Source organism: Carcharodon carcharias, chromosome 7 (genome assembly GCF_017639515.1).
Source record: "Carcharodon carcharias isolate sCarCar2 chromosome 7, sCarCar2.pri, whole genome shotgun sequence".
Lineage (NCBI taxonomy): Eukaryota > Metazoa > Chordata > Chondrichthyes > Lamniformes > Lamnidae > Carcharodon > Carcharodon carcharias.
In genome coordinates this window covers 131,534,756-131,557,934 of record NC_054473.1, presented here as the reverse complement: position 1 = coordinate 131,557,934, position 23,179 = coordinate 131,534,756, and the positions used below count along the sequence as shown (strand labels likewise).

Genomic DNA, 23,179 nt, shown 5'->3' with positions numbered 1-23,179 from the left:
TCCCAGGTGTGCAGGGATTTTCTTATGAGGGGAGGTTGAGTAGGTTGGGCCTGTACTCATTGAAGTTCAGAAGAATGAGAGGCGACCTTATTGAAACATATAAGATTCTTAGGGGGTTTGACAGGGTAGATTCTGAGAGGTTGTTTCCCCTTGTGGGAGAGTCTAGCACCAGTAAGGTGTTGTCCATTTAAGACAGAGATGAGCAGGAATTTCTTCTCTCAGAGGGTAGTGAATCTGTGGAATTCTTTACCGCAGAGGATTGTAGAGGCTGGGTCATTGGGTATGGTCAAGGCTGAGATAGACAGATTTTTAATCAGTAAGGGAAGCAAGGGTTATGGGGAAAAGGCAGGAAAGTGAAACTGAGGATTATCAGATCAGCCATGATCTCATTGAATGGCAGAGCAGACTTGATGGGCCAAATGGCCTACTTTTGCTCTTACATCTTATGGTCTTCTGGTCTATCTCTGTCATTATATTAAACTCCAGAGTCCTAGGCATTGGATCATGATTAATCTCTAGAATGTCACTGATGCATCTCCATGTCCCAAAACCAAACATTATAATGTCTGACTAGACGATTCAGAAACCCCAATATATCGTTCACTGTGAACACTCCAATCTTGCTTCAAGATAGTTGGATCCACCAATGAATGTAGACTATGTTTACTGGTCAATGTGGAAGTCGTCCAGTAGTAATGATTGCTGCATAACAGAGAGCTCAAAATGTTAACTATTGCTAAGTATTAGTGTTTAGATATGATAAAGCGTTCATGGCATAATTTAAAATTGTTCTGAATCATTCAACACTGACAGTAGCAGATGTGCTGGTATTCCATATGTTAAGTGACTTGGATGCTGCCATCAGAATTCTTTTGCCCTCTTTACATTATAGCACAGCCACCATTGACAGCAGACCTGAGGTACAAGTGTGACAGTGCAAGGCAAGAATCAGGATGTGGTTTACAAAAACTCCTCCAGAACACCAGCATCACTGGCAGAAAATGCAACCAGCTAGGGACAATGGTGCTGGCTGCCACTTGACAGGCCCACCTATACAGCAAGGAAACAGCAGGGCTTGTTTGAGCTGACACACTAGTCATCCTGATGTTACTGCCACTCCCATCAAGGAAAGGCACTGTTTCAACTACAGATAAACCCTGCTAGAATACAAACTTAGGTAAGACCCATATCTCCATCAGCACCTGGAACCCACCTTCTCGTTGATCTGAAAAGCAGAGATCCAAGCCATGGCAATTGAATGGCTCTTTTAAATGGAGCCTCCAGCAGGAAAACTAGAAGTTCACAGGTACAGTGAAGCAAGCAAGCCCATGGTTCAGCACTGCTCTCCTGGAGCCCTGGCACGAACATAAAGTTGGCTCAATGGAACAGAAGCACGAGTGGTGACGTGGGTTAGAACCACAGGCCCAGGTATGTACATGGTCGGGATTTCGGAGTGGGGTGGGACTGGAGGGGATAGGAATTATGGCTGGGAAACCTGGAAGTCGATGCTTCCCCAAAAATGCCATGGAGCACATGGCTCTAGTTAAAAATAAAATTCTCTGTCCGGCAGCCAGACTGAATGATAGGCTGGTATGCCCAGGGAAGAGTAGGCCTCAAATGTCAGCACATGCTCACGTTTCATTCACCAAATAATCATGGGTTCTCCTCAGGATACATTACAAAAACATTTCCAGATCTCATCCGTCTACAAGAAAGGGCCTGTGGAAGACTGGCTGCCAACACAATGCCGGAAATTGTGCTCACCACCATTCAGTCTAGGGCAAGGCTACTTCCTAACAGTTACAACAATGAATCTTACAGATGGAAGCTCAGGGAGGTGGCCAGGAGCCTAGTGATGAAGGGAGAAAGGCAAATTTATCAAAATGCCTAAAAACAGCATCCCTGTTAATATGATGGAGTTGTATTGCACATACTAACTCAGCACATTTTATGCAGGGATGTGTACAGATGTTTTAGTTGCACTTTTAGTCAAAGTAAGTAAATGATTATGTCCAGACTGAGACTCCTGTCAGTCTCCCTGTAGCAAATGGTGATTTATGTTGCAGTACATTAGAGTTAAACCTTGGCTTTGGGATCACCTTCCTATAGTGTGACCACCTACACATCCCCGACAGGAATATCACAGGGGAGTCCATCTGTAACATTTCTACTGGGATTGATTTTTGGGTCTCCAAAGAGGTCTCCTGGTGTACATTTGCCTGAACTGTTCACCTGTTACTGCCATTATATGGTCATGAAGGTTGATGGTTTTCATTGCAATGATTCACACTTGGAAATCACCTGTCAAAAATTACTACCTGAACTTATTCCTCAAGGGGGTCATTATATCTAGAGATCCCTGTTTCAAACACTTTCTTGGAGGCTACAGGTTTCACTGGCTGTGCCCAGATACTAATAAGGGTATTATTTATTATTTTTTTGTCTTGTTTGACACTGGGTATTAACCATCTCAACAACAGCAATGATATTATGTTTTATAAATGCTCCACAGATACAGAAAGGCATCTCTGACATTGTTGAGTGGGCGGTGGACAAAAAATGTCTGACAAACACTTTTTCATGGAAGCAATACCACTTTAATAGAGCCCAGAGTATTGACAAAGCAATAGAGTCAGTCAAAGGAAGGGATTCAAAACGGAATGGATTTCAAAGAAAAGCAATCCAGGCCAGATAAGCCTGTTGCCTAGAGACTCCAGAAATCACAGCAATGAGGTGAATGCGAAAAGTGTGACAACAAAAGATGGTACTTCACTGAATTTGTGTTGCAATGTACTGTACTGTGGCCTGAGCTGAACTATACATCACTACAAAGTATTTAGAATGAAAAAAACTGCATTTGAAAAACAAAAAAAAATTTTTGTATAATAATAAAAGGCTTCTCCTTTGCAGTTACTTTTGTTAAAACTCAGCCTTACTTTCTCACCTCGCTATCTAATTTTCACTAAGGAAGTTACACAATTTGCAATGCTTTCTCTGAGCATATTCCCAGGCAACCACGTTTCACACAGATACTCAGTATCTTGACACTGGACAATTTTCAATTCCTTCCCTAAGCTTTTCTCTCCTCCATTGAGACTCTCCTTGAAGACTACCTTTTTGACAAAGCTTTTTGTCACCCATTCTAATGTCTCTTTCTCTGGCTCAGTCTCCATTTTCATTTAATTATATTCCTCTGAAATGTCTTGGAAGATTTTACTATGTTAAAGGTTCTATACAAATGCAAGGTGGTGTTGTTGTCAAATGAATTTGTTCAGTCAGAAAGATCAATTTTGATCATTATTAAATGCTTAGCTTGAAATCTAAGCAGGTGAACAATATGGGTATACAATCTCCTTTCTGATAGTGTCGTTGGCACTGCTTGTGCTACTGTTTTAATGCAACTTATACTAAGCCAACATGCAATAGGGAGGCCACAACCTACTGCCTGTTGAACTGTTTTGCTGGCCCATCCATGCTTCCAGCACAAACATACACTTCAGAATCTGGGGAGTGCAATCAAGAACAAACTTGACTGACTGAAAGCAAAAGTGAATGAATAAACAGCCTCAAACAGGGGCAAGGCATGATAACAACTAGAAGAGATCCAAGTGAATCCAGTAAGCTTACATCGCCAACAGATTCACTCTTCTTGCGTACTGTAAGACATAGTGAAGCAATCAATACTGGAAGGAGTAAAAATTGCAGGGATATGGGAACAGGGTGGGAGAGTGTGACTAGCTGGATTGCTCTTCGAAAGAGTTGCTGCAGATACAATGGGCTGAGTGGCTTCATTCTGTGCTGTATAATTTGATGATTCTCTGACATCACAAGTGTCAGTTATTGAACCCTGGCAGCAGAGCTACTGGAGGTTCAATGCCAGCTTCATCCTAGGGCCATTTCAATGCTTTATTGGATCTCTGTCCTGTCAAAGAGCTATTTCAGCCAGTTTACTCAAAAATATTTCAGGGCCTTATACTGCAGTTGACAGGGAGCACATTCTCACACATACAGTTATACATGTTACAGTTCCACACATATTCTGAACTTCAAAAACAATACAGTTCCTCTCTCAGGGGAAGTCATGCTTACCTGCAACTCCTAGTTAGATGGTTTTGGCTCAGTCATCAGCGTGGTACCCCAGGCAGATCACATAATTCCTGCTTACAGCTAAAAACGTCTGTACACACAAATAATATTCACATCCATAAACGTTTCTAGCACATCTTTCAGGTGAGAGATTGAAATGCTCTCTCAGTTGGGCTTATCTATGACACTATTCCAAGAAGTCTAGGGGAGTTCTTCAATTGTCCTGGTCAATATTTTTCCCTCAAACAACATGTAAAACTGATTACCTGGTAAAACTGATTACCACATGGCTGATTGCGGGAGCTTGCTGTGCTCAAAATGGTTTCTGTGTTTCCTACATTACAACAGTGATTACACATCAAAAGAACCTCAATGACTGCACAGCACTTTGGCACATTCTGAAGTCATAAAGGGCACCAAAGAAATGCAACTGTTTTATTCCCTTGTGAAAACCATAACCATTGCAGAAATGTCCAAGATGACTGAAAGGAGACGGCAGCAATAATAAACAAACAGCTACTGGCACCTTTGTATCACCAGACCAAAAGGATCTTAAATTCTGGCAGGGTCTTTTATTTATTTAAAGTCGAGTTGATGTTTTGACACGCAGCAATAAATCTGATGAAAATATATATGTACAGTAGATTAATTTCTAAATGGCCAACAGTAAATGTCAAGTCATAAATATCTAGAAGATTCTTAAATCATCAATTTGTGTGGCTGTGGTCTGTAGCTCCAGCGACAACCTCTATGTTAAAAATGAACCCCCATGGGGGCTCCCTAGCCTTGTCACTCATCACAAGAACAAAGCAACTCAGGTCACAAATGAAATGTGGGAAGGAGAGAAATGAGCAGAGCGAGAGAACTGTTCATGATTTGCTGCTAAATGTGTTAAACTGCTATGAGATGAAGAGTGAGCAGGTTAAAATTAAGCGAGAAAATTTATAGCCTGCTCATTTTGTAATTGGTTCCACAGAAAGTTCTTATGCTTATAACATCAACTACAAAATCAAACTTATCAAAATAAAACAAAAGTGGAGTATCCAATCAAATAAATTCCAAAAACAGCTACATTCATATACAGTAGAATTTGAATAAACAAAAATTTGTAAATTAGTATGGCATTATTAGTAAATAATAGTTTGCTCAATACATTTGTGACTTCCTCCACTCCACCACTGGTGGCCTTGTTTTCAGCTATCTGGTCCTTAGGCACTGGAAATCCTTCCCCAAATCTCTCCATTTCACTCCTCCTCTAAGACACTCCTTCTTTGACTAAGCTTTCGTTTACCTGTCCATATGTCCTCTTCTTTGTCTCAGTCAGTTTTCTTTTGTTTAATTACATTCCTCTGAAGTGCCTTGGGATGTTAAATAGAAATGCAAGTTCTTCTTGTTGTCGCAGTCAAATAAAGGAAACTGGACAAACCACATGAAGGATATGTTGATAGAGTGAGATTAAGGAAGGAGAATTGTGTGGAGAATAAACACTAGGGATATGTCTGTTGGGCCAAATGACTTGTTTGCTGAAAAATTCAGTGTTAATTCTATGTAATGATTTCCCCTTTCGACTTGAGTTAACAGACCAATTGATGTGGTTAATACAAGTATGCCAATGTCTCTTTTAATACAGTGAACACAGGAATGCACTGTGATGTATGTTAATTGTTCGATCATTAATATCCCCAGCAGTATTTTCCTGGCTATTGCATTGTCTTTGAGGGTTTGGCATTCTTTGCCAGTGCTACATTGTAGACAGATACCCAAACTTACATGGTGCAAAATCAGAGCATAGTTTTAACTAACTTACTAAATATAATACAAAAACAGAATTACCTGGAAAAACTCAGCAGGTCTGGCAGCATCGGCGGAGAAGAAAAGAGTTGACGTTTCGAGTCCTCATGACCCTTCAACTTTTTTACTAAATATAATAATTGGCGCTGGAGCATCCGTGGAGTTAACTAAAAAAGGCACACATTGTGCTGCAGAGCTAGGCGCATTTCAGAAAAAGTATTTTTGAACAGATTTTTGATGTTTTTGGAATCCAGCCCAGGTAACCCAAAGAACAAGGAATGCTTTCTCTCATAATTTGCTTCATGTTATGGCTTCATTTAGTGTTGGGCTAAAAGAAATATTTTTTTCTCCATCCCTAGGTGTTTGGTTGCTGTCTTGCTGCATTTTTACATTTAGCAGAATGTGTCCCCGAGCTGTATGGAATGAGACGTTGGGTATTTTACATATTGCCTTGGAGGAAGTCATTGTCACAAATTGGTACCCTCCAACAGTTGCTACCCAGCCAGCTGGAACTGCTCCAGGGTATGCTGAAAATACTGTGCAGCCATTCTGCAAAAGTCGGGTATAATATCCACACTGACTAGCTATTTACAAACACAAGGACAAGATCCATATTTATCTGCTGTGCAACAGAAATACATCACATCTCCTCTGTGCAGTTCTGGCGACTTCATCTATTCACTCCTTTTCCACATCACCACCCACCACCTGCCCCCCCCCCCACCCCCAACCCCCCGCCACCCCCCTCCCCCACCCACCCACCGCCCCCCCCCCCCATGCCCCCCTCCCCACAACCACAAAGTCCAATATTTTTGTAACTAGTAAAAAGAACTGTTCAAAGAAATCTTTTTACAACTACACTTTTTAATGCTCTTATGTTTTTTTTCCCCTGCGTTGCCCCTAGCAGTGCCCAGGAGATTTGTCTTTCATTGCTGGAAACTCCAGGACAACTCTGGAGGACTGGCCACAATAACGTAAGCACGTCTCCAACTGTGATTGAACTGTTAGCCCTATCACACACACCTCCCATTTGTCTTTATACTGACTAAGGAAGGACTAAGGAAGCATTTGTGCATGAAAATAAGTTGGTTTGACCTTCAGTCCTTCCCCCTCCAGTATTATCCTCTCTGCTCCTATGTTGAAAGTATGGGCTCTTTGCAGAAGTAGAGTTCTGAGTGCCTGACGTCCTTGCTGACCCATCTAATGAACATTCTTCATACAACAGCCCAGGTAGTGAGTGTCAACTGATTGTTCAATCGTATTAAGTGCTGCAGCGAGTCTAATCTTATCAGCTGAGGTTCAGCGGTAGCACTCACACCTCAGATTGTGGATTCAAGCCTTATTTCAGAGGCTTGAGCAGATAATCAAGGCTGACACTCCAGTGCAAAATCGGGGGAGTGCTGTACTGTCAGGGTGCTGTCTTTCCAGGTGAGGCATTAAACCAAGGTTGCATCTGTCCTATCAGGCGGATGGCACTGCCTTGAGGAAAAACATGGAAGCTCAGTATGATGTCCTGGCCAATATTTATCCCTCATCCAAAATCACAACAGATTATCTGATCATTGTCACATTGCTATTTGTGAAGTATTGATGTGTGTAAATTATCTGTCATGTTTCCCTGCATTACATCAGAGTCAACACTTGAAAAAGGACTTAATTGGCTATAAAGCACTTTGGGACATCCAAAGGTTGTGAAAGGTGCTATAGAAATATAAGTCTTTCCTTGTCCTCACCCAATATCCACAGATAGTGGCAGGAGGGTAGGTGATTGTAATCAAGAAATATTACTATTTTCTTTCATAGCTTCAGGGCACTCAGGTTAATTGTAGAGAAATCTAAAACTTCCCTACAACACCATTTAAACCCACACAACATGGTCACAGGCATATGTAACACAATAACAGCACAGGTCAAGTGACTCACAGTCTAGCTATAATTGACTCACCAGAAGCCTGCAATCCTTCTCAGCACTGCTGATCATCTCTTCTTAATGGTCTCCTCAATCCTGTCCCACTCACTGAGTGGGTGAGCCAAATGCCAAAGTTCCCATTCCTGGCACACTTCCAGCTGACTCGCTCCATTGCTGGCTTTGTGCATGTGGAATGTTTCAGCTCCCTTTTCACTCCCTCAGCTGGGATGGAACAGTCGAGTCTGGCAAGATCTCATTACCCACCATCAATACTGTTCCTTTATCAAACTGCCAGGAAGAAACACATCCGTCAAGTAGGAAAGATATCCCACAGGAATCAGTGCTGGGGTCTAGTGCGAACATCACAACTACACCCAAAATATCCTTCATCTCACATTCTATGGTGCTTTATTATAAAGCTTTGGGTTATAAACGTTGCATTTGTACAAATTATAAAAGTCAATAATTGCACGGCAAAAGTCTATTACCAAAGACCTTTCCAACGGCTCAGTTAGTTCACCCATCAAGTAACCAATCTGCAAAGTTCAGAAGGGTCACACATTCAATTCCTAGCCTGTGCCAATTTACCTCATTGCAAACTGAATGGCTGTAGAGGCACCTCAGTTGGCCTCATTAACTTGACATCAGGAGAAGGGGAAAACTCCACCACGACTTCACACTACCCTGTGATGTCTGCGGGTATCCTGGGTTTGTAATGACAACATTAGGCTCAGCTGGGAGGCCTCCATTGATCATAAAAAGCCAAACAATACCTAGCAGGACTCAATGTGCAATAGCTGCTTGGGCAGATCCTATTGTGTGATCACAATCCAGGGATCTTTACATCAGCAGAAGCTAAGGACCCCCACATTGGCAGTGAATCAACATCCACTGGAGAGTAAATGGGAGAAAAGGAGAAAGTGGCAAGAAAACCACAGAGATCAGCCAATAGAGGATCTAAAGAAGAGTAATATCAAGCTGCTGATTTTCTTTTTACTGGGCTGTGGAGGAGAGCGCTGACACTTGGCCCACCTTCTCCAATAATCTCCCCTGAAATTTATTCTGGAAATTGGCAGTGAGGCCATTTTATTACTTCAATAGGTGACTTCGCATGGAGATGGTTTTAATTTTTTTTTAATGCAATATGTGAACCCAAAGCTCCAAAACCAACATCCTAGTACACTGCAAAGAATTCAAAACATTACTGCGCCATTGCTTTACATTAACTGGTTAGTGATTTGCATGCCTCACCCCCTCCCCTCCCCTGCAGTTTGCCCCCTGTTCTCCTGAAGATGCTGACTCATGAAGCGATGCAGGCCCACAGGCACTCTCAGCCCTCCAGTATCTTGCCTATCTGGACAGTCAACGTTGGAGTGCTAGTGACCCCACCTTTAACCTAATCCTGAGGGTGAGCCAATCAAGGTGTGCTGCCAACTGTTTTTTGCTAACTTGGATGTCACACACAGAAATGGTAGTGAGCTAACATTCAATATATTTTAAACAAACGATGCACAGTATAGAGGAATACTTTTCAAGTAACACTCCAAGGATTTAAGGGGACAGTGATGAGATGTTCTATACATGTGCATTATCCATCTCACTGGCCACTGAAACTCAAACTCCCAGGTGGTAGGAATTAATAAACAGTAACAAGATGAACACTAACAAGCTCTGACTGTATCAATCTCACAATGATAAATTCTTAGATTGCAACTAATCAGGTTCCCACATCTACAGAATTGGACAGGAAGAAAAGCACATTTTTCAAATTTGTCAAAATGTCTCCCTCTACTAATCTACACCAGCTTGGAATCTCTCAGGAAAATTTCCAAGGCTGGGTTTGTACCTGTGGAACCCATAACTGTGTCTGTCTCATTCCTACATTGGCATCCACTGGGTGGAAGCAAGGAGTATTGATTCATTCAAATGCAAAGTATAGATTTACTTTTCTCAGAAATAGTATTTTGGGATACAGAATATAAATAATTTGAAAACTGATATATGGCTAGTATAGCATGCTTGGATGGAACAGGTGAGTTTAGACCTATGGTTCTCATAGCTTTCCACCACTGGAGTCTTCCTTGATTCTGGGTTTTGATATTGTAGACTGATTATAGATTAATTGCTAAGATTAGTCAAAACTCCATTATTGTTCTATCATGCAATTACCAGGATGGTAGAAGACGAACTACATAAAATTTCCAGCACCAAAAAACCCCTGCACCCACTAGTAAACCTGCCAGTGTTTGTGCTTCACATGAGCCTCCTACCACGCTACATCATCACATCTTGGGCTGGATTATGCACTGAGGGTGAGCTCCCCACACCCATGTGTAAATGACGGGTGGGGGTGTGCCCACCTCTGCTTGGTAGGCTCACTCCGCTTTAATTTTTCAAACCTCAGCCTTTTAATTAGCAGGAGGTGGAACTTCTCTCCATCTCAGAGAGAACATCCCACCTCATAGAGCTGCCAGACCAGAGGTCCACAGCTCTGCACTAGCAGCAACAGTGGACATTACTGGTATTGCAGGAAGAGCAATCGTGGATGGCCCGGAACCCAGGTACATCCAGGGTCTTGCCGAAGCCAGTTTGGCAGGCCCCAGTGAGATGGGGTGTGGGGAGCCAAAACAGTGGCAGGAATGAGGCACTCCAATTGGCAAAGGGGGCCTGGGAATAAGGCATCCCACCCCCACCGCCTTTCAACAGCTTGCAGGTTCAAACCTCAAATGGGCCATTGGTGGGCGGCCCACCCGACACCTCCCCAACCACCCATAAAATTATGGCAGGGCGGGCAGTGGACATGCCGCTGACAGCCTGGCCCCCTGATTTACAGGTCGATCTGTCTGCTTTCCTGCCCGCATATGGCCCGTAAAATTCAGCTCCTTATCATATTCTTCTAGTCCCTTCTCCATCACGTAGATGATTATCTATCATCCCTTTAAATACATGTATGCTATTTGCCTTGACCACTCATGTGGTAATGATTTCCATATTCTTCCCACTCTCTCAGTAAAGAAGTTCCTCATGAATTCCAAATAGGATTTATTAACGACCATCTTATATTTATAACCTAGCTTTTGGATTCCCCTACAAGTGGGAACATTTTCTCTACTTCTACACAATCGAGCCTCTTCATAATTTTATAGACCTCTATCTGAGACCACATCTCAGTCTTCTCTTTTCTGGAGAAAAGTGCCTCAGCCTCAGAACTAGATGGCCCTTGCTCCTTTATTTATGCAACAATTCATATAAAATTTCTTCCAAACCAATTTAATGCAGTAATCTAATAAAACCTGAGGCGTTGAATGAGGTGCTTCCAGGTGTGTATTTTCCTCCATTCAGCCAGTGTGTGTGAAGAAGTAGGCGAGGGTACAGCCATGTTTTCCCACTTCCTCTACACATCAACTCAATTCATGAAGACAGCAAATGGAAGTGGTTGCAGCCCTTTCATGCAGCATGCAGGAGACAAATTGTAGTTAAAGAGCCACATCTTCCACAGGCAAAGTAAACTGTTCTTTCAAGATACTTTAACACAGAACACGTGTTAAATTGCATCTTCAGAAAGCTTTACATTTCTGTTCATGGGCCCAGTTTCCAATACTTGTCATTGTTTAACAGACTGCTTGCAGGCAACAGCTAGCGCGCTGATGCCCATCTAATTTTCACTGAAAAACAATCCCGCAGCATTCCCTGGCAAATTGCAGCACATTCTTTCCAACATCAGTTTAAAAAGAAAAGCTCGTTACCATCAGCAATGTCAAATTAAAACTGCTGGGTGCCCCTCCATATGGAATCTCTTAGAACTATACATTGATTCCATTTTCTTTCTTTCCCTTAAGTGTCAATTTTAGTTAGCTGTACTGTCTCTATCAAAACTATCTTTAAATTAGATCAACAAATAAATAAATAGCCATTGGAAACTAATTTGGTCACTTTGCAACCTTTCGAGACTGGCAGTAAGTAGCTAACTTGAATGCAAGATAGAGGTCAAAGGGTCAGAAAACATAATTTGGGCCCAAAGTGTGACATTATTTAATGCTATTCCCAGTCAAACAATAAAAAAACTATTATAACCATACTTTGTAAGTCATTAATAAGCTGTGCCTGAAAACAGTTTGACAATTTGATAAAATGTTTCAGCAATAATCCAGAATTTCTTCCTATTTCATAAAAAGGATTGGGGAAAGAAGTCCAACCAGAAATAACTATTTATTAAATGCATTTATACACTCTAATTGATAGCAATTGAAAGAGATGGCAAATGCATCAATCTTTCTGAAACCCCTACATAAAAAAAAATCTCAGTTCACATTATTTAGCAGTTAACTTAATGATGACACAATGGCAATGGTGACACCTTGTACCACATCATGGAATGATAGAATTTTACACTACAGGATGAGGCCATTTGGCCCATTGTATCTGTGCCAGCTTTTAAAAAGAGCTTTCTAATTATCCCAACAACCTTGTAAATGTCTCCTCTTCAAGTATATATCCAATTCCCTTTCAAAAGTTACTACTGAATCTGCTTCCACCCTCCTTTCAGACAGTACATTCAGGGTCATAACTTGCTGCATTAATAATAATTTTTATTTCCCAACCTCAACCACCCCCTTAGCTGGTTATTTTGCTAATTATCTTAAAATTATGTCCTCTAGTATTGACCCTCCTGTTTCAGCTTAACCATGTTATTAAAACTTTTCATAATTTGAATATCTCTATTAAATTTCACCTTTCTGCTCCAAGGAGAGCAATCATGGTTCCTGCACATAACCTGAAAGTTCTATTCCCTGGTACCATTCCAATAAATCTGCTCTGCATCCACTTTAAGGCCTTGATATCCTTCCTAAAATGTGATGGCCAGAATTGGATACAATACTCCAGCAGAGGCCTAACCAGAGATTTATAAAGATTTAATGTAGCTCACTCTATTTTGTATTCTTGTACCCTATTCCTCTATTTATAAAGCTATGGATCCAGTGTGCCTTTTTAACAGCCTTATCAGATTGCCTTGCTTCATGTAATAAGAGGATTCTCAAAGCTTGACTGCATAGCAGAATCTCCATTGCTGATTTTTAAAAAAGTTTCTAAACACTTTATGCAAAATCAAAATATTAATATTAGAAATTTAAAATATTTGCTTTGAATAGTGATCTTTACTTCAGGGATTCAGACTGCAATCATTTTAAACAAAACCAAGGGAAATTGATTCCCAGTGTGAGGGGAATGGTTAGAGATAGGCACAGGAGAGACAGGCACAGAGAGCTTGCCTGTTTGGTTTACTCTGCTGTAGCTGAACTTCCAGCATCAAAGCAAGTGGAAGCAGGAGTCCACAAGCTTGTTTCTTGTTCAGGTATAGCTTTCAACCAAATGCACTGTTCCAGCCCTTAAAAATGCAATCAAATTCAATCTGTATCCAATATTAAAATGGGGAATTTGCTGGGCTGAGTTTAGAGTGAGCTGTGTTGCTCACACTCTGCCTGTCAGCCTTGATGTCATCATGCCACACTTCAGGGATTTGGACTGCGATCCTTTTAAAGAGAACCAAGGAAAATCAATTCCCAGTGTGAGGGGAATGGTAGGAGACAGACAGAGAGACAGACGGAGAGAGACCATTCAAGCTACGAGAATTTTCAACCTTGAAACAAATATTTAGTAATATGTGGGACACTGCATTCAATCTCAGGGCAAGTGACAGAAATGTAGGACAATCTAAACAGCCAAGAATGGGTCTTCAACAGCAGTATCTAATCAGTTAACAATTAATGGACAAGTTTCATTGAGCCATTGCTCTGAAGGACGTAGCAGCTGGTATTTTTAGTATGGAACAGCAAAGCTATTCCCTGATGTGTGCAACAACGTCACAGAGCTTACGTAGACCTGGTGCACCAGAGCATATAGTACTTGACCCAAAAATGTGGGTCATCCTAGTCAAGAGAGTGCTCTACACTAAGGGCTGCAGATAATTAATCTGAAATGCAGCACCTTTCTCTGACACCCAATGCTATCTTTGGGAAACAGGCAGGGAGAGTTGGGGAGTAGCAGGCAACAAGACCCATTTTTGAAAAGTATCTGAGGGAGTATTTTCCCAATTACACCCAGAAACCATAAACATTACATTCTTTGTATTACATTTGTCTTTACTCTAAGGTAAAGAGGGCAGAAACAAAATACTCTGGAGGCTGGAAATCGGAAATAAACACTAAAAATACTGGAAACATTCAGCAGATCAGGCCTCATCTTAAGAAAGAGAGGAACAGGTTCACACTTGAGGTTGATGTCCTTTCATCGGAACTGGAAGAAGTCAGAGATTTGAGGTAATATTAAAAAAAGGAGCTGATCGAATTCCAACTGCTAAAAGCAATCGCACCGCACACAGAAACTGTGTATTGTTTTATCACTGTGGCATCCGAGCACAGTAAGTGATACAAAACAACTAATGACTCATAAGTAATTGTAAATTGCGGCAGGCTTCAATTGCTAAATAAATACATGGAACACTGCCTTCCATTTTCTAAAGCAGCAAAAGCATGCAGCTTCTTCCTTAAACTTAGAAAAAACATGAAAACATTTAAAACTTATCCATAGAAACAAAAAGAAAGAAACATTTAAAATGCACACATCAAGGGCTAGAATCCCTCCACAATAAAGTTCTCAGCTTAAGGCAAGAGGTTTAATTGGTCACTAAATACTATAAGGGTGACTGGTAACGAATGATAAAAGGCTCAATACAGCTGTTGATCAATACCTAATAACAGATTACAAGCCATTCTGCAGTAAACAGTGTGACTGCCTCAGAACTATCGTCTGCTGAGAGGTATTCAGAGTGCCTTGCGCCAGTCAGAAATCAAGGCTTTGCCATGAATAAGGGAAAACAGCAAATAGATTGCATTTGAAATGACACCGATGGGAGTAGTGCTTTCACGACCAGAGTGTATTTGTGTTTCTAATCGAGGATTTAACTAAACGATGTTTCTTTCTTCAATGATTAAAAATCATTTGAATGCACAGTTGTAATGCTGAGCCAATAGTGTAAACATAAGAAAATGCTACCTGTTTTTTCCACAAACGGCTAAACAGGCCTCTTTTGTTACCTACTGTTTGTTTCCACAAGGACACACGGGACTTCAGCAGCAAAACACCTTTAAACTGCTTCTGAGAAGTTTCACGCGGATATTTGATTTGTCCAATGCAAACCATTATTTTTGGACACTGTAGGGCTAAGCAGCTTCAAGAGCTATTTTACCCTACTCTGTGTACCTCAAAATACAACTGGCACAGAATAAAGAGGTTGCATACACATGGGATATCAGCAAGAGATTACCCCACCTCCTGATCCTTTTATCCAACACGTAATGTCACAAAGTCAGGAGACTGCAATGAAACACTAAGCCAGCAAGGCACCCAAAGAGTGCTGCAATGCTGATTATCTAAAGCTGTATCAGGTCAAGCAATATGTGCGGGGACAACATGGGAGAGATGGGATATGACAGCTATCCAGAGCTAATAAAGCAGAAAGACAAAAGGCCAGCATTTTGAATGGTGATTGGCATAAGCTCCTAAACAAGAGGGCCACAGTCAATCAGCAGCTTATTAAATCCAAATGATTAGATTGTTGTGCAGTGAAACCGATGGCTACTTCTGGCAATGTTAGGGGGTAAGATCAAGCTGGAAGCTTTGATCTAAACTGCACTTCCTCTCACCTGTACCATGGCCTCATTTTTGACTTTGTGCTTCATGTTTTATTAGTTATCACCAAAGATTTCCTTTGATGAAGCTCTGTAACCACAACAAAGCATACGCATGGCTTTGGCTGAGCTTATCTCACTCAGTGTAAAATCCAATCTAGCCTTTACAAGTTTATATGCTGTGACTAAATGATTCTGTCACATTGAGATATAGAAAGGTTATTGCTGCCGACAATTCAGAAAAGCAGTTTTCCTAAATAATTTCATCCCATTTTCTTCATTTTTAACTCAACTGTTAGTACAACACAGCAGCTCCTGTATAACACTCGCTGACGTACACAATCTCCATCATGACAGATGTATTACCTTTGTCATCCTCTCAACACCAATGCAGGCGAGTTGACATTTATTTCATTGCTGCGTTCAAACTGGTTGCCTCATTTCCTACATGAGGACGGTGACTACACTGCAAAAATACTTCATAAGCTGGAAATCGCTTTGGGACCTCCTGAGGTTGTGAAAGACACTATACAAATGCAGTTCCACAATCAAAAACAAAAATACCTGGAAAAACTCAGGTCTGACAGCATCTCCGGAGAGGGATACAGTTGACATTTCGAGTCCGTATGACCCTTCATCAGAACTAAGACATATAGAAATGAGACAAAATATAAGCTGGCAGAAGTGGGTAAGTGGTTATTCTTCATGGGCGGACCTAGAGAATAAGTGCCAGTAACTTACTTCAAAAGCAACAATGCCACAGCACAACCTATACATTCCTTTTTTCTCCTTCCTAAAAATCTCTTTTACATGTTTTCTCACGCACAAGGAGGATTGTCGAAATATAACTTGTTAACTTGCACACAAGCTCAGCTAACAGTCCAGTGCAGTTCTGAGGGAGTGTTGCAGTTTTAGAAGTGCCAGTTTTCTGATGAGGAGTTAAACCCCTCTGCCCTCTGATGTGGTTGCAAAAGGTTCCATTGCACTATTCAAAGAAGAGCACAAATGTTCGTCCAGAGTTCTGGCCAACATTTCAATTGACTGGCTGTTATTGCACTGCTGTTTGAGATCCTGCAAATTAACTGTTGCCTTTCCTACATTACAACAGTGACTACATTTCAGAAGCACATCATTGGTTGGCATTTTGGAACATCCAGATATTGTGAAAGTCACTATATAAATGCAAGGCATTTCTTTTAAACCCAACATCCTTTCACATCCACATTGAGGTTATTGATTAGGAGCAGGAACACTGGCTGACTTACTTCCATTACTGCTGCATGGCTGAGATCAGCTAATTCAGTACAAGGGTCAAACCTGATACTAAGAAATCTAAAGTAGTTCCTCCTTGGTCTGTATGATTTAGCTCCACAGGAAGCAGTGTCCTCATCAAATCAGCCATTGGGGAGCTCCTATATTACAGATTTTAAAAGTGTTAATTTTTCAACAGGCAAATTAAAAATATCTTTCCAGCAACTAAAATCCTGTTAACGTCTTTTGGAGAAAAGAAGGGACACACACAAAAGTTCAGGGTCTAAAGTTAGCTTGTGCATAGGATTGCAACACAGGATAAAGTTCAAAAAAATCTCACTGCAGTACGGGGCAATACAGTGACAATCCAGATGTGGCCCAACATTCCCATTTTCTCAAATTTTCACACGTGTCAGTTAACACCCACCACAAGCCTTTTAGTCCATCGTTTCTTTTTTGTAGAGCTACCAATTAGTCTGATTCCACCACTCACTCCCCATAGCTCTCAAATGTTTCCTTTTCAAAAATACCCAATTCACTTGAGGAAGTTATGAATAAATCTGCTTCCAACATCCTTTCAGGCAGTGGTATCAGACCATAGCAACTCGTTGTCTAAAAGATTTCTCCTCATCTCCCACCCTGGCTCGTTTATCAATCATCTTAAGTTTGCATCCTCTGGTTACCATCCAGTACACCATCAGAAACTTTCCTGTAATACTGCAAGACTGGCAAATCCTCACTAGTTCACCACTATTGAGATGGTTGAACAGTGGTTATAAAACAGTCAACCTGATATTGGAAAGGAGGGATTATTTGAACTGTGCAGTTCCTGTTCAAACTGCACACAATAAACTTTTGCATAATTATTTACAAATTCATATGCATTTTGTTCATCTTCCCCAAAAGCATATTTGTCAACGGTCTAATTTATTTTTCATAAAATCCTAGGGACTTCACAAAATACTATAGCGATCCAACAGGCACACCAGCTCCAATTTAACTCACGATATTTTTTAAACTCTACTTCCTGCCAGAGTCGGCAAATCACCTCACACCAGCACATGGGTGATTTGCCAGCCTTCACAATTGCATTCATTCTGCCAAGAACTTTGGTTGTCACGAATAGTAAGAGAAACAGTGAATTGTCCAGCTCTGCACAGATGCTGAGTCACAGTCAAATCCTGTCAGCAAAACCTCTGTCTTAGCTCAATTCAGCGCTCAATGTATTGAAATAGGGTGAACTTCATTCCAGTGAGATGCACCAATCTAAAACCATCAAGTGGAATATCAGGAACCGCCTTCAGGAATCCAATGCTGTTCCTTTTGCAGTGTATAATTATCGTACCATTTAGGTACTGTAATGCTACAACCCTGTTATTCAATGATTACTGGCAGTGCAGGGCTACCACATAGTTCTATGTTAAACTCACTGCAGCTGTGATCTCAAGGCTGTGTCTCAAATATTAGAAAAAAGCCTCATTCTGTCCTTGTACTAGCACATCCTGAAGAAGAGTAGCAAAGTTAAACCATCCAAGCGGCCATTTTAATCTATTCACTGCAATTATAACTTGGGCCCAGATCATGTGCTGCAATCCCAATTACTCCATGCACAATCCAAAAATTGGATCTATGTTTCAATCTATTAAGCAACAGGAGAGGAAGTTCATATTGTGCTGGGACAAGTTTCAAGTCAGCTTTTAATTTGTGTGCAGATGTATTTTGAGCCATTGAAGTGTAGGTTAACATGATCTCTACCACCCAGAAGGACGAGGGCAGCAGGCACATGGGAACACCACGACCTGCAAGTTCCCCTCCAAGTCATTTACCATTCTGACTTGGAAATACCTCACCACTTCTTCATTGTCGCTGGGTAAAAATATTGGAACTCCCTGGTTAACAGCACCATGGGTGTCACTTCACCATAAGGGCTACAGCAATTCAGGAGGACAACTCACCACCACCTTCTCAAGGGCAAGTACGGGTGAGAAATAAATGCTGATCATTCCCGTGACACCCACGTCCTCAGACTGAAACAGGTCTCTACCAGTCGGCCTCAAGACGAGTGAGTGGAGTGAAGAAAAAGATTAACCTTGGTCTAATTGAATGGCAAAATAAGCTTGCATGCCTGAACGGCCTATTCCTATTCTTATTTCATTCGCTGCTTCTGGACTTGTTCACTTTCCCCCACAGTCTGTATTCTATTGAAACAGGTTCCCGTCACTCACGACAGCTTCCCTTTGGCTTTCTGACACTGAGGGCAGAGGGTTTCTGGGTACATGTTAACGTGGAAAAGCCAAACTGTGTACATGGGAAAAGTTTCTGGATCACGGTTTTTCTTTTCTATTGCTTGTTTGGGGTGCGGGGAGGGGAGGGGGGTTGGAAAGAGAACAGAATTCTGAGGCAAAAAGATGGTAATGCTCAAGAGGATTACTAAGAAAGATACACCCCACCCTCATAACATCAACAGATCTTTTGTATTCTTGCAATGTGTTTGTAAACAAAAAGAACAAGATTTGCCAAAATCACTTTAAATATGAGAAGCAGACATTCCTCCATACGTGACACCAATTCTACACTTCAGGAAATGCTGCATTTATAATATTCCGCAGCCGATACCACGTCAGTTTAAAACATAACGCATTATAATAGACGAACGTAAAGTTGTTTCTTTTACGGTTGCGAATACTCTGCAGAGTGCAATCCACAAGTAAAATAAATCGCTAAGATCCCCAAACCTCCCCCGCAAAAAAAAAGAGCTAATTAGCAACTGGCAAAATGTTGGCATCTGCTCTATCAGCCTGCAGTGGAGTGGACGTGGTGACCCCTTGCCCATCGCTCCAAGCGACAACAGGAGGTGGATGGGGCTGGGTTCCACACCCACACATAGACACAGACACACATACACAGACACACAGGCGGGTGCAATGTACGGACTGGGGAATGCTCGGAGCCTATTCAAACAGCCGCCTAACATCACCAGCACTTTAACCCACCAGAGATTTACAAAGGGCAGCGGGTTGCTCCAGTTGAATCCCAGTGAGGCTCTCGCTGGTCTCCAGCGAAGCTGAGTTTTACTGCACCGAAAGATATGCAGAGCCAGGAACAGATCGAGACTTTGCAATTGCGGGCATACTCACCGGTACAGACATCTCCTGATCGCTCTCTGCCTGGTTGCCAGGTGATCTTATATTGTGTTGTGTTGGGTGTCAGTCTCACTCCAGTTTCCTCCCAGTGTTGGGATAACTGCCTGATTTTCCCGAAGATGATTAGCTGGATCCCATATTTCCCTCTTCCGCCAAGGATTGTCACCCTCTGTTCCACTTGCAGCTTTTTTGGGGGAGAGGTAGATGGTTTGGGGAGGCGGGGTGGAGTGAAACAACTGCAGATTTGTATTGTCAGCAGCGGCCGCTCAGTGACAGCCGCTCGGAGCCGCTGACATGGACCTGATGCTCAGCCGAACAGAAACTGCGCCCTGGTGAATTTCCACTCGCTTTCCCTCCTCCTGCCTGCCTGCCTGTCTCTCCGGCTTTTCCAATCCGCTGCTGCCTGTAGTCCGACTCCTTCAGCTGCAAATTCAAACAAAAATAACTTCTGGCAGAACACTCGGGCTCGGATAGACTCCTTATTGCGGTGGATCGAGACCACAGGCACAAGCAGACCTACCACCAGAACCTCCACCACCTCTTCTCCTCCTCCCGCCCTCCTCTCCTCGCAATTGGCTGCAATGACGAAATCGGCAACTTCACCTTAAAGGCAACGCGAACCCGGCAGAGCGCAGGCGCTGGGACAGCGACTCAATCCATTGGGAAGTTTTGTTATTAAAGGGACACCGCTCCCATCACCCAAGAGCTCCCAAATATCCTGCCCTGCATTGCACATTTTGTTTGGGCTGATAGTGGTCGCTAAATGACATGACAATAACTGGGACGTTTTGTTGTTGGTACAGTCAGCTATTTAAAAAGTCGAGATAGAGTTTCCGTTCATAGAGTGCAGGTCCAAAGGAGCGAAGTCCAAATAGTTACATGTTGGCAACACCTAAAGCTTTAGAAACAGTACACAGTCATTGCTGGAGTTTAATCTTCTAAAAATAACACAGCACAGAGCCAGGACTTTTTTCATTCATTGATGGGATGTGGCTAGGCCAGCATTTATTGCCCATCCCTAATTGCCCTTGTTAAGGGAGCATTTCTAAGAGTTGCTGTGGGTCTGTCCTACATGTGCTAGGCTCAACATCTTCCCTCTAGGGTGATAGGAAGGAGTAACAAGCCCAGAGAACCATGGATGACCAGAGATATTCAGGTTACGATGAGAAGGAAAAGAGAGGCTTTTAGCAGGTACAAGGGAAGCAAATCAGCGGAGGCATTAGTGGAAGTCAGAAAGTGCAGGGTGGAGCTTAAGAAAGCAATTAGGAGAGCAAAGAGGGGATATGACAAAGCTCTGGCTGGTACAGGTAGGGAAAATCCCAAGATATTCTATAAGTATATCAATGGGAAGAGGATAACCAGGGAAAGAGTAGGGCCCATAAGGGACCAAGGGGGAAATCTATGGGTGGAGCCAGAGGACATTGCTAGAGTGTTGAAAGAATATTTCACATCCGTCTTCATCCAAGAGAATGAGGATGAAGGTATCGAACACGGGAGGAGAGAGACTGTGAAATTCTTAAGCAAATTGATATAGGGAATGACAAGGTATTGAAGGTAAAAACAGAATTACCTGGAAAAACTCAGCAGGTCTGGCAGCATCGGCGGAGAAGAAAAGAGTTGACGTTTCGAGTCCTCATGACCCTTCGACAGAACTTGAGTTCGAGTCCAAGAAAGAGTTGAAATATAAGCTGGTTGAAGGTTTGTGGAGGGGGGGGCGGAGAGAGAGAGAGAAGTGGAGGGGGTTGGTGTGGTTGTAGGGACAAACAAGCAGTGATAGAAGCAGATCATCAAAAGATGTCAACAACAGTAGAACAAAAGAACACATAGGTGTTAAAGTTGGTGATATTATCTAAACGAATGTGCTAATTAAGAATGGATGGTAGGGCACTCAAGGTATAGCTCTAGTGGGGGTGGAGGGAGCATAAAAGATTTTAAAATATTTAAAAATAATGTAAATAGGTGGGAAAAGAAAAATCTATATAATTTATTGGAAAAAAAAGGAAGGGGGAAACAGAAAGGGGGTGGGGATGGGGGAGGGAGCACAAGACCTAAATTTGTTGAATTCAATATTCAGTCCGGAAGGCTGTAAAGTGCCTAGTCGGAAGATGAGGTGTTGTTCCTCCAGTTTGCGTTGGGCTTCACTGGAACAATGCAGCAAGCCAAGGACAGACATGTGGGCAAGAGGGCAGGGTGGAGTGTTAAAATGGCAAGCGACAGGGAGGTTTGGGTCATTCTTGCGGACAGACCGCAGGTATTCTGCAAATCAGCCGCCCAGTTTACGTTTGGTCTCTCCAATGTAGAGGAGACCACATTGGGATCAACGAATGCAGTAGACTAAGTTGGGGGAAATGCAAGTGAAATGCTGCTTCACTTGAAAAGAGTGTTTGGGCCCTTGGACGGTGAGGAGAGAGGAAGTGAAGGGGCAGGTGTTGCATCTTTTGCGTGGGCATGGGGTGGTGCCACAGGAGGGGGTTGAGGAGTAGGGGGTGATGGAGGAGTGGACCAGGGTGTCCCAGAGGGAGCGATCCGTACAGAATGCCGATAGGGGGGGTGAAGGGAAGATGTGTTTGGTGGTGGCATCATGCTGGAGTTGGCGGAAATGGCGGAGGATGATCCTTTGAATGCGGAGGCTGGTGGGGTGATAAGTGAGGATAAGGGGGACCCTATCATGTTTTGGGAGGGAGGAGAAGGCGTGAGGGCGGATGCGCGGGAGATGGGCCGGACACGGTTGAGGGCCCTGTCAACGACCGTGGGTGGAAAACCTCGGTTAAGGAAGAAGGAGGACATGTCAGAGGAACTGTTTTTGAAAGTAGCATCATCGGAACAGATGCGACAGAGGCGAAGGACCTGAGAGAATGGGATGGAGTCCTTACAGGAAGCGGGGTGTGAGGAGCTGTAGTCGAGGTAGCTGTGGGAGTCAGTGGGTTTGTAATGGATATTGGTGGACAGTCTATCACCAGAGATTGAGACAGAGAGGTCAAGGAAGGGAAGGGAAGTGTCAGAGATGGACCACGTGAAAATGATGGAGGGGTGGAGATTGGAAACAAAATTAATAAATTTTTCTAAGTCCCGACGAGAGCATGAAGCAGCACCGAAGTAATCATCGATGTACCGGAGAGAGAGTTGTGGAAGGGGGCTGGAGTAGGACTGGAACAAGGAATGTTCCATATACCCCATAAAGAGACAGGCATAGCTGGGGCCCATGCGGGTACCCATAGCCACACCCATCACCCCCTACTCCTCAACCCCCTCCTGTGGCACCACCCATTGCCCACGCAAAAGATGCAACACCTGCCCCTTCACTTCCTCTC

At 42.6% G+C, this 23,179-nt stretch overlaps 1 protein-coding gene across 1 annotated transcript in view; it reads right to left on the bottom strand.

The window, feature by feature from the left end:
- The window catches only part of bcar1 (BCAR1 scaffold protein, Cas family member), a 243,579-nt gene extending 223,161 nt beyond the window's left edge, over nt 1-20,418 (bottom strand). Inside the window, exon 1 of the mRNA XM_041191428.1 lies at nt 19,863-20,418. Within this exon, the coding sequence (XP_041047362.1) occupies nt 19,863-19,874 (12 nt within the window). The 5' untranslated portion in view covers nt 19,875-20,418. The remainder of the gene's footprint in view (nt 1-19,862) is intronic.
- Nucleotides 20,419-23,179: the final 2,761 nt, after the last annotated feature.